We start from the raw sequence: 19,194 nt of genomic DNA on the forward strand, positions 1-19,194 counted from the left end.
GGACATGAGCAAAAGCTCTGGAATCAGACTGATTTTGAGTTCCAACTGCACCATTAGCTACATAACCGGGACAAATTGTTTCTGTCTGATCCTCACTTTCCTCATCTATAAGATGGAGTTGGTAAGATATGCCTTACCAACTATGGGTATGGATAGCTATTGGGATTAAATGAGATAATGTAATGTGAAGCACTTAGTACAATACTAGGCTTAAAGTAAGAGTTTCATAAATAGTATCTCTCACTATTATTTTAAAATTTATCCCCAAATTAATAACTAGGAAATGGGAAGCTGTTGGGAGACTGCTAAGTATGAACATGTATGAACAGGCGACCTGAAGTGCACAACCCATTACTTCCTCACCTATCAAATATTCTCATCTGCACACTAAGATATGAATGTCCTACAGCTGCCTTGGAGAGGAGAGGCAGATCACACAAAAAACAAACCTGGCCTTTATAAAGTCATTAATGAACGCATAGTACCTTCATCGATATCGGGAGGAAGGCCCCCAACAAACACCTTTCTCGAGTAGCGTTCTACTCGTTCCCCATTTTGACAGCGAGTGGGAGAACTTAAGCCAGATGACAAGGACTGATCGCCATGACTGTCGTCCAGGAAGGCATCTTCAAAGGGAAAGAGAGAAGACCGACCTGAAACAAATGTGGGAGTTTCTAGTTAAAATTATTTTCCTGGACAACAAATGCTTTATTAGGAGCCAAAGTACAGAATGAAGCATACAAAAAAATGTAGCCTGAGCTGTGACTTTTTCAATAGAATGAGCGACTGCAGATTACCAGGTCTAGACAAATTTATAACGTCATTTTTGTGTAAAGGTATGTATAGCACCAAAAAGACTCGATTGATACTAAGGAAGAAGCATCAAAAATTGCAGCTGTTGTTGCTAAAAATTCACTACATTTTACTCATACAGTCCCTATCATTGCTGCTAAAAGTATTCAGCAGTTATTTTTCCTTTCCCCAGGCATTTCTTAAAATAAACGGAAAAGTAATCTTTATTCACAGATTTTTATTTGCTCTTTACGGTGACCTCAGAAGTTTAGTTCTAAAGATCGGCCCTGATAGCTGAGAGAATATTAAACTGATGACAGAGGCTGATAACTTCTCTGATAGCAAGATTATAGATGATCAAGTTTTCCCTGCCATTCCAAGCTATTCCAACCTGGGAATAAACATCTGCAATAATAAATGGTGGGACAAGTAAAGGAAAACATATAAATTAAGATGTGGGAGTACAGATGTAGATGTGCTTATGACATCTTTACCCTACTAATCTAGGCCATATTTTATATCACTCTAAAAAATTATTTTCATAGTTAACTCTATAGCCAAATAAAGTTTGTAGAGCAAAGGCACCTACCCACTCCACACGACTGTAAGATACCAGCAGTTAGTCTGTTAATAAATGTAACACAATGATGCCATCCAGCATTACAAAATAAAATCTAAGTTTAAAAACAAATTTCCTGTTTGAGTCAGTGAGTTCCTGGTAAAACTTTCCGCTAAGTTCCACTCTAAAAAAGAACTGTCTTGAGCACTCTAACTTTTGAAATAAAGAAAAATTCCCCTCCAAAATAAATTCACACACTCTTCAAGAAAAGAATAGTGTCCTCCCCATTTGGTCTATCCTGTCGATATTTCCGAAACCTAGGTTCTGCGTCACTACAGCCAACTCTTTAAAACAGAATATAAATAGCCTTAGAAAAATACTGAACATTTATTTCTTTTACAAAAAAAAAGTTACTAATAACTTTGTTTATTTTATGAACAACCCAGGTGGTGTAAGAAAGGCACTGTTCTGATGTCGGGAGTTAATAAATAAAAGGACCAAAGAATTTTTTGTTTAGCTCTTCCCAGCCGAGCTACAAAGAAACAGAAGAAAATTTGTCACCTCATGTTACCTAGCTTTTTTAGCCTGGCAGGAACAAACAACAGACAGTAAATTCTCATCTCTTGATGTCTGTTTTGATCACTGTAGGTAAAAGAAACAGATCTGCAGCAACTATAGGCAAAATGAGCTTCCCAAAGACACCCAGAGATGTTCTCCTACGGCCGTCAGGTTTGCTTTTCACATAGTCCACACTCAGTGAATTATGTGCCTACTCTGTGACAGGCACATGCCCAAATCAGCATTTCCCATGCAGTGCTCCTATTTCCACCTCTTACCCTCACTACAAGCAACATGAGATGCTCAGAAAACAAAAGCTGCTGGGAGGGGAGGGGGAACTTTCCAAACAATTTTGGAAAATACTGCACACCTTATGCCCTTTCCAGAGATTCACAATCCACATTAGAATACAAAAGGCTGGGAAAAGTTCTGCAGTAAACTAACTTAATACAGCATTACATAGATTTAAGATAAAGGAAACTTTAACATACATAACTCAGTGGAAAACACTAGAAGAAATATTTATCCACATTCCAGGAAGACCAAACAAATAAGATAGTTATTTGGAAGTCCCTGCCAAAGAAATCAGGTCTGATGAGAGAGATAGGCAAGTACATAATCATAAAGTAGAGAGATAAGTATTAAGAGAAGACTTTACCAAGTGACACAACACAAAAGCACAATCTACTGCCCTATGGGATGGTGGAGTCGGGGTCGGGGGGAGACCTTTAATGTGATTTTACAGGAGGGCAATTTTGAGCAGAATCTTGTGGATGGGGGAGTTTTTAAGGTAAAGAATAAGAATCCACAGAGAAAGAACTTTCAAAACAGCTCTTGATCTTTCCCTCCAAACCTGCTCCTCTAGCATTCTCTGCAATCTTAATAAAAATGACTATTATCAATACCCAACTGAATCCAGAAATCTAGGAGTCATCCTTGACATCTCCCTTTCTTTCATACTTCACATCTAATCTCTCTCTCACTAAGTCCTACCAATTCAAGATACAAAATAATTCTTCAATCCATTCAGTTCTCCCCATCTTCAGTCCTAACACCCTGGTCCAGATCACCATCATCTCTCCCCTGAACCAAAAGTCTAATGAGTCTGTACAAAAAGACCGTTTAGTCTACTGATTTCTACCTGATACCCCACAATGCTGCCTCCATAAAATAGCTGGAGTCGCCATTTTCAAATATTAATCTGAACATACCCAAACTCTTCACCCCTATTCTTAAAACCCCTCAATAATTTCCCATTGCCTTTTAGATAAAGTAAAAAAAATCACTGTAAACTGTAAGGCCTCTGCCTACCTCTTCTACATCATAGTGGCTGCCTCTCCCTCTGGTTCACTAACTTCCAATCACACAGACCTCTTCTGAATTTCCTGATTATTCCTTCTTGCCTCAGGCCCTAAGGACAAGGTGTTCCCCCTATCCAAAAGAAACACTCTCTTCCCAACTCCTCAGTTTTCTAGTTAATTCCTACTAATTCTTCAGGCCTCAGCTGACAAGTCATTTCCTCAGGTGGAACTTTCCTGACCTTCTAGATTAGGTTAGATCCTCTTTTCAATCCACTGACAGCACTTTACCTAACACTTTTCCCGTTTACCACTACACTATCATATGGGTTTTTATTTGGTATCTCATTCTCAAATCCCATTAAACTGTAAACTCTATTAGGACAGGGACCAATTTAATCTTGTTCACCACTGTATCTTCATGTCCTAATAAGGGCACATAAAAGATATTTAATAAATGGTAAAAGTGAAGCAGCATCCAGGAAAGGACAACAGTATGTGCAAAGACATGCGCCGTAAGTACACGCTGAAACACAATACATAAGTGTGAGAATGGCAAGAGACGGGACCACATCCTAGAAAATTGAGACCTTTTCTATTGCTTCTATTTGTTCAAGCATTACATTCTACACTCTATATTACAAAACCAATAAGAAATTTCCCCATTTTCCCAATTTAATATTTCATTCTAATACTAGCTTTTTTTGAACTACACTCACTCCTTGGAGACTCTGATATTCCCATCTAATCCATCTTCCAACCTATCAGAATGACTTCTCTCAGATGCCTCTGACCATGTTATTCCCTCTACCCCAAATCCTACAATAGTTACCATCACCTCCACCAGCAATCTGCACCCAGCGAGAGGGCAGATGAGGTGAGAGTCTGAAGAAATCTCCAGATGAGAGATGAGGATGTCTTGAACCAGAGCAGTGAAGAAAGAGAAGAAGCGGATGTTTAAGACATTCTGGAACAAAGAGAACTTTCTTTCTGCACGGCCAACATAACCACGGCTTTCCCAAGAGTATTTTGGCAAAGAAAATAAAAGCAAGAGTTAATTGTAAAAATTTGGACTGTTTTAAAAAATTGGTTATGAGTACTTAAGAAACTTTCCAAGGTTTTAAAACCAAACCTCTGTCTTATTATTAGTATTTAGAGTACCAGAGCCTTCAGTAATAAAGTTGCCCTTGTAAATGAAACCACTAAGAATTCACACATAACGTGATATTTCTCTAACTGTGTGTAAGAACTAAGAATATGGGCTCCTCAGAGCCCAATCTGTAAGATGTACTTAATCTGATGACAATTTTGCAACTAGCTCAGAAATTAGCCACTATGGGGGTTTAAAAAAAAAAAAGGATTATGAGGCACGACTCTTCTAAGAAAAAAACTGCCTAGAAGTCAAGACAGTCAGGTTCCAGCCTAGGGTTTACTTTGTGACCTTGGACAAGACAATTCATTTATCTGAGTCTCATTTACATAATGAGAGATTTAAACTAGATGAATGGTTTTCAAATCTCTGGGGCCAGCAGCATTCCTTTTATTACACAAAAATCTTTTATAAACTCTAATAAACAAATAGATAAAAATACATCTTACTTGGTATTACTATGTGAGTATCTCTTAGGCATCACAAACTTAATGTGTTTATAAATGAACTCTTGACATCTACCTTAAACCTATTCTTTCTCAGTCTCACTTCAGTACATGGCATCACAATTCACCCAACTGCTCAAGCTAGAACCTGAACGTCATTTTTGAGTCTTCCCCCTTATTTACTCTCCACATTCAATTCTTCAATCTAATGCCCTTAAGAAGGTTTGATTCTACCCTCCAGAACATATCTTCCATTTGTTCACTTCTCTCCACCTCCATTGCCATCACTGTATCCTAAAACACCATCAAGTCTTGCCTAGACTACTACCATCATTCCGAACTAGACAACCTACTTCTCTCACTCCACTCCAAACAGTAGCCAGCATGCTCTTTTAAAAACATAAATCTGATCACTTGACCCTGCTTTAAAACACTCATAGATTTCCTCTTGTACTTGGACTAAGTTCAAAATCCTTACCAGGAGCTGAATTCCAGCAAGATCAGATATCCTTCCAACCTCATCTAAATGCACCCTCCTCTCTCTCCCATCAAGCTCAGCCATTCTGGGCTCTATTTACTTCCTCAAACACACAAAGCCCTTTCTTGGCTCAAGCCTCCCTTCCCCTTTAATAACAACTTTATTGAGATATAATTTACATACCACATAACTCATCCATTTAACCCATTAGCAGTCACTTTCCATTTTTTTGAACTCTCTCAACCCTAGGCAACCACTAGTCTACTTTCTGTCTCAATAGATTTGCCTATTCTGGACATTTCATAATAGTGGACTCATACAATATATGATCTTTTGTAACTGCCTTCTTTACTTAGCATAATGTTTTCAAGGTCTATCAATGTTGTAGCATTTATCAGTACTTAGCCTCAAGCCTCTTAAAATAGCTGTCTTCTGATGTCTGGAATTTCCTTTAAAATATTCTAAGGGAAAAAAGGGAGGGAATATTTGAAACAAAATTGGCAAAAATGTTAATAATCATCGCAGCTAAGTGATGGGAATATAGCTCATTAAACTATTCTATTTTTATGTATGTTTGAAAATTTCCACAATAAAAAAATTTATTTAAAGATAGTTGTCTTTCCATCATTTGGGTTTTAGTTTAAATGACATTTCTCCAGAGAAAACCATTCTATTTTAGAGAGAACCTCCCATTTCTCCTGCCTAGTACTTAGCACAACTTTTGAGTATAAAAATATTTGTTTCATTTATTTATTGTCTCTCTCCTACTAGAGTGAACACTCAGTAGGGAGACAGAATACATCTAGAGTCTAGCACAGCTTCTGACCTATAGTAAGCACATGAACACTTAATTAGTGAAATTAGGGTGGACAGCTCATTATTTCTTTAGGCCCCTCCCAGAGCAACTTCTTGCAAAAGTGAAAAACTAGTGATCTTATTCCCCTCATCATCTCCTGTGCTCAAATTTTCCTATTACTGTAAGTAGTAACATTTCATATATTATAACCCTAAACACTCAGAAATTTCTTTAGCTATCCATGTTTCACTCTGGGATCACCCATTCCTTTAGACAAGAAAGCTCACATAACTGGGTTTGAATTAATAGGATGGCATGTTTGTGCCATGGTCTCACTGATACAGCGGGTCTCTCCTCTCTTGCACAGGCTTTTAGCAGAAAGACCCATCCCCAACTTGGTACAGAAGTTTGTTTCACTGGATTTTTAGAACCTTTGTTGTCAAGTCATCCATTAATGTCAATAGATTTTTTATGGATTAAATATACACAGAGGTACATTTTACAATAGTAACTCCAATCCAATAGTAACTCCAATAATTCTTTGTATTTGCTCATTTACATTGTTTAAAAGGATCTTTCATATTTTCCTTGCTGTTCTTTAACTAAGAAATTAAGTTAAACATCAAGAGCACTGGCACAACCAACATGTCTACTTATGGACAAAAGTCTCTCAGAGACCAGAAAAACTCATGTGAAATGAAAAACACAACCAATATTTTAATCAGGTGTGCTGCTAAACGTGTAGGCAAAGATTTCATATGATACTAGTTTCTAACAGGGGCTATAGTTACACAACATATCACAGGTTGTGAAAGCCAGAATACTCCAGAAAGAAATGGTAAGATTCTTGGGTGTCACTTTGATTCCACAAGGGTAATCAACATTTGTCTACTGGAACACATCTCTAAAATAAAAGTGGGTATCCATGGGAAATATAATTGGATATTTAAATACTTTATATACAATCAATATTCATTTTCAAATTCCATTCTTTTACACCTAATTCTTCTTCTACACTACTATTAGTTCAACTATACCACTGGAAGCACTTGGTTTGCCAAAGAGTCTACCCTCCAATACTTGTTTCCCCATCTAAGCCTTCGACTGATGTCCAAGTTCTCTCCTGTTTTCATTACTTGTATCATGAAACCCTCTTTCTAAAGCCTGACATATCTGTGTGTCTAGGAGTCTTATCCTCTGTTTCACAAACCATTCATCAGAGCAGCACAGACCATCTCATTGCCAACTCTCCTCTCCAGCTGGCCCCCACTGCAAACACTCAGGGACATATGCTCCAAGCATCTGGTCATGCCAATCTCACCTCAAAGCTTTCTTTTGAGTTGAGTCACATACCTGGAATGCTTTGCTTCCCACTCCTCTTCCATCATCCAAATAGTTCCTGAAATTCTACCTATTCCAGGAAGCTTTTCCAGGTTTATCAGGAGAGGTGAAAGATTCCACTGGCCTAATTCTTGGTAACAGACCTCAAAACTGTTCCCTTTGCTTCCCTTTGCTTTCTATTCCTAAAATATTTACCAACATGTATACGTAATGCATAGAATATGAGTTACAGCTAAATCTTAATCATAGGTAAAGTAACATACATCAGGAAGTTCACTTTTTATATTTTTTTGGGAAAGTCTAAATTTTGTTTGGAGGAAAGAATTCAAGCATTAATATAATCCTTGATCACACAAATAAACGACATGAGGAAATCTGCCAGTTCGTCAAATTTATGCTATGCGGCATTGGCCCAGATGAGTATATTTCCAGGAATGAGAGTGGATATAAGGTACACTTGCCCCATCCCACATGGCAATGTCACTACATTTGAGGAAGATGACTTTTCTTCCTTTTCAGCTTTGGGAATAGAGGACTAAATGAGAGCATGGAACAAAATTTTTCTGCCTGTTCTTTTCTCATTACAGAAAGTCAACATCAGTCTTTTAGTGCTCTCGCACGCACGCTGTCTCTCTGTCTCTGTCTCTCTCTCACATACACACACACACTTTTCTCATTATCTTCTTCATCTACAACTATCAAAACACAGACTTATAGAAAGCAAGGACCAAGTCATTCTAGGCAGTGTTTAGCTTAGCACTTGATGCAAAGATGATCATGGCTTCTGAAAATGATTAAGTTAAAGCTTAAAAATAGATATGGGGAAGGTAACATGAAAATAGAAAGAGTAATTATTTTTTCAGGAGTTTAGAAACTATAGGTGATATTATATTCTTGATGTTTAGTATTTAATAGACTATAATTTGTAAAAATAAAATATTTAAAAAAATATGATGCCAAACTCTGGTCTCCATAGATATGGAGTGTTACTTCAAAAGAATCCTCATCGATAAGCATTTAATAAGTACTAACTACATGTAGGTCACAGTGTTAGGCACAAGAGAGAACTTTCCCCAAAGAATTTATCTCCAGTTGAAGAAACAGGGCATACAGAAAAGACAGGAAGAATGTAAGACAGTAGGTGCAGAGGAAAACACTGCCTGCAAGGCCACTGGGCAAGGCTTCCTGGGTAAGACTTGAATTAGGCTTGAATGCATGAACTAAGGACAGGCCTTAGATAAGTAAATGAGAGGAAGAGTGGACAGTACTTGCAATGGCCAGACAGTGGAAAAGCACAGGGATTGGTCAGGGGAACGTGAGGTGGGAATAATGGAGATGATGACGCTGGTGAAACAGGACAACCCAGAAGATGGGGATCCCGAATGGAGACGTGGGTGACGTGGACAAAGTGCTGTTTTGGAAAGATGAAACAATAGAAATGGAAGGGGAGGGATGAGGCCTGAGAAACTAGAGCGAAAATATTGACAAGATCTGGTGCCTGATCAGTGCATAAGAAGAGGAGAGGCTAGTCCCTGCTGTCTACCCTCCAGATGGTGTCTATTTTCCATGTAAAATGGTCCATTCCCTATTCCTTCCTGAGAGTGATCAATTTTTTAGCAACATGAAAAAAATGTATATGGTACAAAATTATTTCTAGTAATATTATTTTCTACCCTTGAAATTTAAAAATAATAAGAAAGTTTAAAAAATCTTAAATGGTGTTTATTTCTAGGGTTAAAAAATAATCAACTACACAAACGTTTTTCGTCACTATGAAAACAAAACAGACTATATGATTCCACCATGGAAGAAAGTTTCAGTGGTAACTCAAATACATATTAGGTTCATATTTACTGTGGAATAAATAATAAAATACTATGAATTTAATATTATTATCTTCTCTTCAGGACTCAACTACAAAGTCCGAGACAGCCTGATGAACAGTGAACATCACCCAACAAGCAGCCAAAAGACAAAAGTTCCAGACTTAGCTCTGACTTGAACTTGAGAACACAGTAAGTAAATTACTTCATCTCTCCTACCTTCTGCAAATGAACACCAAAGCAACTTACATTTATAGAATGCTTTTAGTTTACATAGATAGGTTTTCCTCTCCCATTTTTTATACTATAACTTCACTAACACTCTTGAAGTTGGACAAGATTGATTTTATTACCTCATAATTTACAGACGAGGATATCAGACATAAGTGATAAAGCAGTGATCACAACCTAGGTCTTTGACTCTACTCTTTCCACTACATTAGGCTTACTCTACCTATTTCGTAACATTATTTAAACAAATCATAGATATGGAAATGCTTTAGAAAGGTTACAGCATTACACAAATGAAAGCAATATTATTTTGTTTGAGTGTGACCAGGAAAGAATGCAAGTTTTATGGGGCCTAGAGCCTACACAAGTTGGGGATTCCTCTTTAAGAAAAAACATAAAAATAAGGTAAAGATCTTGGAGGAGGCCCATGAAAGTGAAGGTCCCTGAAACTTAAGCCTAATTTAGCTTCAAGGTAAATCTACCTCTGAATGCAACACAAAAAAATTCACCAGTCAACCTACTAAAATCAAGAATTTCCCTCTAAAACCTAACTTCTGCCTTCTAAGTGGCATGAAAAGAACACAGTGGATACAGGACAAAAAAATATGTATGACTGGCCTTTATTCCCTCAAGATCATTTACAATAAACCACATAACAAAAATTTCCAGGTAGAAATAGTCTTTGCTATGTCTTTATTAGGATTAGAAGAACAAATTACCAACTAACAATGAAAAATAATTATAATGAAAGTGATAAGAGAATTATTTTTCTAAAATAATTAAGCTAGAACATCATACCATACAATAATTACTGTTTTATACACACACAAGTATAAACACACACGCACTCATATTTACTCACAATTTGGCAAGCAAAAAAAATTTACCTCGTCTCCGCCCATAGCTCCTGGCTGCATGTAAACACAGAAGAAAACCATGGGTATTTGTATCAAAATGGTGAATTTAGAAATAAAAAATATTCAACAAGCTTTGTCTACGTATTCTCAGAATTAATTAATCTGGAGATACTGCTCAACTTGACTGCAGACATATATTAAAAAAACCTTTATGAAGTACAAGTTAAATCAAAATCTTAAAGAGAAATTCAACTGGATGTGGCAGCCACTAGAAAAGATACAATGGGTGCTTAAGTTTAACAAGTCTTATAAGGATTTATATTGTGGCCCATTATCTATATCAGATATAGAGAAATAGAGTTCTTATAAATTTTTTCAGATTTATAAATCTTCATTTGTACTACATATTACCATCAGACATTACTTTAAAGAAAAAAACCATTCATTCTAAATAATTAAAAACTGTAGCAAGTGGTGGTGATTCTGAATTTCTACACACCCACCCACCCACCCACACACACACACACACACACTTCATAAAGAGAGTCCCCTGAAAATTGTATAGAAATTTTACACACAAGTAACTCTTGCTTTACAGAATGCGTTTCTGTAAAATTTTCAGTGAAGTTTCTCTTAGTTTCCCCATTTACTTTCCATACAGTATCATTGATGGGGGAAAAAAATATCTTTTTCATCTAGAATGTGAACTGAAAAAGTAGAAAGGGATTAAGGTACTAGGTAATCCCAGGGCATGCTGAAGAATAGAGTGCTTTGAAAATATTCTTCCCCTTCAAAACTCAAGGCCCACAGAATGCATTGTGACAATGTTTAATAGAGCTAGACTGTGGTATCATACATATGTTGCTAGGAGATCCTGTCATCTAAAAGGATTTTCAAAGTGGAAAGTTTTTCAAATTTGAAACCCCAAATTTTATAAAAATAAATGAGAACTCTAATCCATTTTTTAAAGCACAAAATGTCATAATATTAACTTAAAAGCAAAAAACAAGGATAATTTGGGGTTACATTTACAGTATAAGGTAGTACTAAAAACTATTTCTCTCCTAGGAAAAGAATTCAGACTTTTCAGCTAGAAAGTTGAAATGCCAGTTGGCCAGTCTCATCTTCTACTAGTTTCCACATTTCTTCAGATATCATACTCACCCTCGCCTACATAACTTCGGCCTCTTCACTTTCCCTTTATACAAACATTAAAAAGGATTATCCAGTTCAAGCCCTACTTGCTCCCTAGCTCCTTCCATCACTATAATTCTCAATGAAAAAAATCTCTTCTGAATTTACATAGCAATTACTGTTTATATCACTTACAAAGGGAATGCATTCCAAAAAAAAAAAAATTTTAAGGAACTTTTGCACTTTTCATTATGTGGAACTTGGAATTCATCTCCCCACAGAATGTATAATAAATGGTAGTTAGTTTCCTAGCTTGGCCTCCCAAGAAGTGTATTTCATTTATAATAATATGGGTAAATTAATACTAATGGACAACACTTAAAAAGAGATTAAACAAGTTTTGACATCCTACCACTTATTTCTTTGTTCCTTCCCCCATCCACAATGATGTCATGCTGCCCAATACCCCAACTGCAAAACCTCTATTTAGAGAGGAAATAAAACATGCTGTATTTCAAAATTACTCATTTCTCTTCCAAACAACAAATTTCTGTTCTTTCATTATCTGATTTCTGGCCAGATACTCAATGAAAAAGAGTCTGATTACAATACTAGGTACAAATGAGTCATCAGACCTTAACATCTCTAAAAGATAAATGAGAATGCTGTTCACTCAAGTCTTCAACTGCTAAATATTCAGGTAATAAGAGAACATGAAGTGAATAGACCCAGACAGGCTTGGTGGTGGAGTGGAGCATCCTGAATTGGGGAGAGGGTGAAGAATTGCAAGAGACATACTTGAGAGTTTTAATCAAAGCTTCCTTAAACAGTTCATGATTTTTATAGATTCTTCTCCTTTTCCATTTCTAATCAAAGACAGTAAATTGGTTCATGTCAGCCTGGGGACTCTGATATCATGGTGGCAAGATGACATATGGAAGAGGCAGCCAATTTAAAGAAGTGATCTGAGATGCCTCAAGTTGCTTTCATCACTCATTGTGGCATTTAATTATGTGCTACCTTGGTCCTAATTTCAGTATTTTATCTATGATCCCTATAGTGATTGTTATTACAGCAGCTTAAACTTAATGAGTACTTACTATGCGCCAGGAACAGTTTAAAATGCTTTACATATATTAATATCATTTAATATGTCACAACTTTATGAACTAAGTATTCTTATTAGCCTCATCTTACAGATGAGGGAAATGGGGCACAGAATTAAATATCTTGCCTAAAATCACACAGCTAGGAAGTGGTGGACTTGGAATATAAATCTAAGCACTCTGGCTCCAGAGTGCACACTTCCAACCATCTCACCATACTGTTAAATTTCTAGAGGGCAAGGTCCATATTTTGTACTCCTTTTAATATCCTCTAATGCACCTGGCAGAATGCTCTGTACCAAGCTGGTATTCAACAAATATGGCTTGTTAGATGAGTGTGCAATCAAGGGAGGGAGTAATACATGCCTTGATGACCTTTAGAATGTAGGTCAACTCTGTTGGTGATTAAAAATTTGCTCATATGAGGCCATTTGCAAATAGACTTATTAGAGTCAAACTCTTCCCTAAAGGAGAGGTAATAAAATAGACACCAAGGAGAGAAATTTAGGAGCACAAAAGTAGTGCTTTCCCCTGAGAACAAATATGACTTTTAAACAAAAAGAATATTGAATATATAAACTATACGAGCCACCACAAAACAATCCCACATAGGAAAAAAAGAGAGTAATGTGACTAATTCCATCTAAATAATATATTCTATACTAGTATAAATTTATACTAGAGATAGCAAGATGTGATATACTTTCAAAATCCTATCTACTTCCTCCAAGAACTTTAATTCTTGATTCTCAATCATCATCATCACAGACAAAATTATTCTAGTGTTTCACATGTACTAAACAATTTTAGACCTCATAAAAAATTACATTTAATTTTTAGAAGTAAAAGCAGTGGTACCCTTAGCTAGGGGTATTGACTGGAAGGGAACCTGAGGGGGTTCTGGCATGTTGATACAGTTTTGGTCTTGATCTAGGTACTGGTTATATGGTTGTGTTCAATTTATGATAATACATCAAGCTATACATTTATAATCTGTGCATTGTTTGGTATGTATATTATACTTCAACAAAAAAATAAAACATTACAAATATTTTAGATTGGTTCCCTGGGATGAAAGGTTATAAGATTAATGTAGAAAATCCAAAATGCTAACATTTTTTTAGTCTTTAAAGCATAAACCAGAATAATCCAAAAGTGAGAAAAATTAAAGACCTACTTTCAATCCATGAGAATACATAGAAAAAGGTACATGTACTTTGCAGTGGGATATGACAAAGTTATTATGAAAATAAGCTTACATGATCAATGACTAGTACACTGTGAATGGCACTCTCATGTTAATGGTACGGTGCTTTGTTAGGCATATGAAGAAACACTGTAAAATGGATCATCTGTTACTCTTTATGACTTGGCCTGCACTCAGTTTTAAATGGCTGCACTCATACACGTGATTCCCCAAGGGCATATTATGATCTGATTTTAAAATTTAAAGTAACTCTGCAACTACATGGATTCATCCAAATTTGCTGAAGTTTCTCTAAGCAAAGCAACATCATATACAGATTCCACCATAGAGGCTCAAAAATGAGAGAGAAAGAGACACACACACACACACACACACACAGAGATCTCCATTCTATTGTGGATCAAAGTAGCACGCACCATTTCAGAAACAAGCAGAGTTCCTGGGATGCTGTACTGACGAAAAACAAATGAACAGGATACACATACCTTAGTACGACATTTTACTAAGCAGCTTGGAAATATCTGTCAAGACTGTTAAAAGTCAACTGTAACAACAAATTGTTACTTTCCTTGCAATAAAATCAGTTTCTTAAAAACACCCTGCAAACATTTTTTGAATACCACTTCAGTAGGCAAAATTAAATTCTATTCAAACATCTAACGGTCCCTTTCAGCTTCTATCTAAGTATTAGTCATGTAAAAAATTCTACCTAAGATGGGTTAAGATCTTAAAGTTAGTACGAAAATTTCCCCTTTTCCCTAATTAGATTGTAAATTCTCAAAGAGGAGAAGTGATGGAGTTTATCCCATAAATGCTCCTTCTCAGGGCCGGCCCCGGGGCGTAGTGGTTAAGTGCAAGCCTCCGCTGCTGGCGGCCCAGGTTCGGCACCGAGGCACCGCTTGTCAGGCTATGCTGTGGTGGTGTCCCATATAAAGTGGAGGAAGATGGGCACAGATGTTAGCCCAGGGCCAGTCTTCCTCAGCTAAAAGAGGAGGATTGGCATGGATGTTAGCTCAGGGCTGATCTTCCTCATAAAAAAAAAAAAAATGCTCCTCCTCTATCTTTGTCTTTACAATGGCGGGTAAGATAATTTTAGCCTGGTGATTCTCAATTCTGGCAAATTATAATTGAAAAGATCAATTTATCCATAAACAACATGAACTTAGCAGGTAAAATGATGCTTGAAGGGATGGGATACATTTTCATCTGCTACATTCACATAAAGTATTTGGACATTTTAAAATCCCTTCTTCCTACCCTTCTCTCGTTTTGACTCTTACCCATTTTTTTCAGGAAAATCTTCTTTCCATTCCATTTGCAAGCCTAAAAAGTAACACTAATAACTGACAAGCATAATGCTAGTGTTACTGACATACTTTATAAAGGAGAAGAAATACCATAAAGTAAAATATAATAACCTACTGATATTTTACCATGCTTCAGGCACTATATGCTAAACGCTTAACATATCTATTCTAATTCCCAAAGCAACTATCATAATATATATATATCCAGATGGGCAAACTGAGGCCCAGAGAGAATGACTGGCCTCAGGTTATTCAGCTACTAAACAGCAGAGCTGGGACTGAATCTAGGTCCACATGGCTTTAAGGCATTTATTCTTTTTTTCTTTTAAGTTGAAGTATTATTTAAATTCAATAAAACTCATCTACTGTAAGTATACAGTTTGATCAATTTTGGCAATCATATATAGTCATGTAACCACTACCATCGTAATCAAGATATAGAACAGTTTATCTTCCTAAAAAACTTCCTTATGCACTTTTGCTGTTGGTCCCATCCCCCAACCCATGGTCCCTGGCAACCATCAATCTGCTTTCTGTACTATAGTTTTCTTTGCCCTTTCTACAACTTCATATTAATGGAATCAAAGTATTTGACTTCCTTTACTTAGCATAATGTTTTTGAGATTTATCCATGTTGTTGCATGTGTTAATATTTCATTGCTCTTTATTGCTGCGTAGTATTCCATCATATGGAAATATCACAATTTATCCATTCACCAGTTGCTGCAGACTGAAATGCATCCTCCCAAAATTCGTAGGTTGAAGTCCTAACCCCCAATGTCACTGTATTTGAAGACAGGGTCTTCAAAGAGGTAATTAAGGTTAAATGAGGTCATAAGGGTAGGGCCCTAATCCAGTAGGACTGGTGTCCTTATAAGAGGAGATATCAGGAACACCCATACACAGAGAAAAGGCCATGTGAGGTCACAGCATGAAGGTGGCCATCTGCCAGCCAACGAGAGGGGCCTCAGGAGAAACCAACCCTGCCAGCACCTTGATCTTGGACTTCCAGCCTCCAGAACTGTGAGATAATAAATTTCTATTGTTTAAGCATCTAGTCTATGATAATTTGTTACAGCAGCCCTAGTAAAGTAATACACCAGTCGATGGACATTTGAAAAGCACTTACTCCTAACCGCCAAGACTGAAGAGCCAGTATTTCAAACCTATAAAGTCCTTGAAAGTACCCAGAAATTGCCTTCAGAATTTTCACAAACTTCATCATCCTCTAAGTGCCTGCTTTTAGTAGCATAATCCAAGATTAATAAAAAGGAACTTCTCACCCAAATTTTCTGTTTTATTTCATTATTACTACCATAGCACTATTGTTTTCTATTAATCATTACACTTACAGCTGTTATGTTATGAATTAAAATCAGTATTTTTAATAGATATTTTTGTAGATTGGTCAGAAAATCTAATTGTCATCAATAACATATGGAACTGTATCCTGCATTCTAAACAACTGAACTTTTGCAACACTCTGCTTTATTGCTTACAAACTCTTACAGAAAACCTATAGGTTTTTAATCAATCTGCCAAACAAAACAGGAATTACTTCTGTGACCAACACAAAGATGTTCTATCTGGTTTTGCTAGAATACCTTAATCGAGAGTTAAGATAGAATAAGGAGGCTCACTTCAGGCTCTTCCAGTTGTTTTTTTCAAACTTGTTTTCCAAGCAGCAGAACACTCTCTCCTCCAACAAATATGAGATATTTGTTCCCTGGACAAGGCTGTTCAAGATGAAGCAGCACAGGAACCCACAGCCCCATCTGTCAGGTATCCTTCCCCCATAGTGGCCCTTAAAGTAAGTTCTTGGCTGCTGGGGTTCCATAGAACATGACTGGAAAACTAAAGATCTATACTCCACTGTAGGACCATTTTTACTTGTTAGAAAGTTCTTTCTTACACTTGCTTCTCTATTATCCTTAACCATAGACTCCAGCCTAATCCCACTTTTATTGAGGGATTACTTTATCTCCTTTTGGTTTTCTCTTTCCTACAGTGAAGATATATTTAGCTATCCTTTATAAGAAATGGTTTTCCATATCCCGTATCACCCTGAACACTCTCCTTTGGATAAACCTAACTTTCCAGTAAGGCAACACTTCATTGTCCAGGCTTCTCACGAGAACATCCAAGGTCCTTCACCATCTGATCCCTAATTACCTTTCAGATCCTCATTCCCACTATTCCACATATCAGGCCCAGATATTCCAGTCACACAAATTCAACCTACTCTTCGGATAGTATCATTATAATAGAAGCACCTATCTGGTCAGCATAAGAATCTAGATACCCACATGTCTTGACATCTATTCTTCTTCTCTGCTCCCTCAAAAACCCGTAACCCCCTCGCCCATTTCCACTTACTATCATTTTCCCCATCTTGTCCCAAATGTAAGTTCAAGGCTTCACTAGACCACCTTGCAGTGTCCAAGCACACCTAGTATTAAGTTACTTTCTAAACTACATTTATCTTATGGGTTACTAATAGAACCTCTCAATATGTGACATGTTATCAAAGTAATCACTTCAGAACTTCTAGGTCCATGTCCTAAATTCCTCATTAAAATAGGAAAAGATCATTCAAAACATGTACATCTGATAAGATTTCTTTGGAAACAAACCTAGGTAAAGAATCTCTGCATTATACTGCTATCACTGGCTGGAGAGAGTGGGCACCCATATCCATTTACAGCAAGTGATGTCTCTGCATCCCCACACCTGTGGCCTAACAGCATTCTACTGAGAGTAATTAATTACCATCTTACTTTTATTTCAATAGCATGTTGCTAAATGACACAATAACTGCCCCCCAAAAAAGCAAAAAATCAAGAAAGGTCCTGAGGATTCTAATCACATAACAGCGTATTTTATAGTTTACACAGAACAATCTGTCCAAATCAAGTCTGAAACTGCCTACAACAGAGGTATGCATCCAAATATCTGGCATATGTTCTTAATGAATTGTCTTCTCTGAACCACTATGCCAAAATCTCATGAGGTTTCTTCAAACTTTATATAAATACTAAATTTCTGGACTGTTCAGGACAGCCAATACTTGCTAATCCTACATTTCTGAACCCCAAAATAATGTAGGGAATTACATAGAGAAAAGAGAGAGTGAACAAAATGGTAACTGGTGTGCTCAGGAGCCTGGACTCTTGGTCAGTGCTCCTTGTCTCTGTCCTATCAACAAGGCTCCTCCCACGTGGGAAGGAGGGTTCCTTCACGGAAGAAAGTTATGGAAAGGAATTGACCAGAGAATTTGGGTAGAACTCCAGCAACATGGAGAGCTGCTCATTCCCCTCACCTCTGCCCTGACCTCTCAAAGACAGCTGCCTCTTCTGACCTGGACTTGGGAAAACCTCAAAGGACAATAAAAGCAGGCCAAGTCTTGAGGGAAAACAAAGAACAGGAGGGAACGCACGGCACAGTCCTTAAACTACTTGATTCCTTCATGCTCAGATAAAGACAGACATTGGCAAGGGGTGGGGCAGCAGTGGATCTCTCAAGAGGTAACTACTTCTAATTCTGGTCTTTTCTATCCACCCCTTGCTCATCCCCCACAACTAAGTTTCATCCCAGATCAATTAAATTACAGTCTCTGGTGTGGGGTCACAGGTATTTTCTATTTTGGTTCCCATTTTGATTGTATAGCCAGGATTAAGAATTACTGCTAAGTCAAAAGGAAAAAAAGGGGGATGTGGGGTAGAAGAAGGAAGGAGCAGAGACTAGCATTTGTTAGGTGTGTATTTCTTGCCAGGTTTGGTAATAGGAGCACTGCACACCTAACCTCACCATTTATAAAGAAGAAGTTAATATGTCCATTTAAAAAAACACAGGTAACTTGCCCAGGGTCACATAGCAAATAAGTGACGGATCCAGGATTAAAACCCAGATTTGTTTGGCCCCCCAAAACTGCATTATTTCCACTATATTAGGTTGAAAAAAAAAAAACTTTAGTCAGATAACAAAAGTATATATGTGTGGAGGGTAACAGAAAAAGGAAGGCAAAGTTTCACCCACTTAACTTTACCTAGGGATCATCTGCAAACCAAGTCTTTGTTCAAGTCGCAGACTTCCAATCTGCATATACTAGAGG

The 19,194-nt window shown here is 37.1% G+C and overlaps 1 protein-coding gene across 3 annotated transcripts in view; it reads right to left on the reverse strand.

Moving 5' to 3' along the window:
* Positions 1-19,194, reverse strand: part of CPEB3 (cytoplasmic polyadenylation element binding protein 3) — a 178,141-nt gene that overhangs the window by 72,132 nt on the left and 86,815 nt on the right. For all 3 annotated transcript variants that reach the window (XM_004427827.3, XM_087432272.1, XM_087432273.1), the window contains exon 5: positions 486-653. In XM_004427827.3, the coding sequence (XP_004427884.1) occupies positions 486-653 (168 nt within the window). The remainder of the gene's footprint in view (positions 1-485; positions 654-19,194) is intronic.

This window comes from Ceratotherium simum, chromosome 6 (assembly GCF_057802395.1).
Source record: "Ceratotherium simum simum isolate JZ-2026a chromosome 6, ASM5780239v1, whole genome shotgun sequence".
NCBI classification, from domain to species: domain Eukaryota; kingdom Metazoa; phylum Chordata; class Mammalia; order Perissodactyla; family Rhinocerotidae; genus Ceratotherium; species Ceratotherium simum.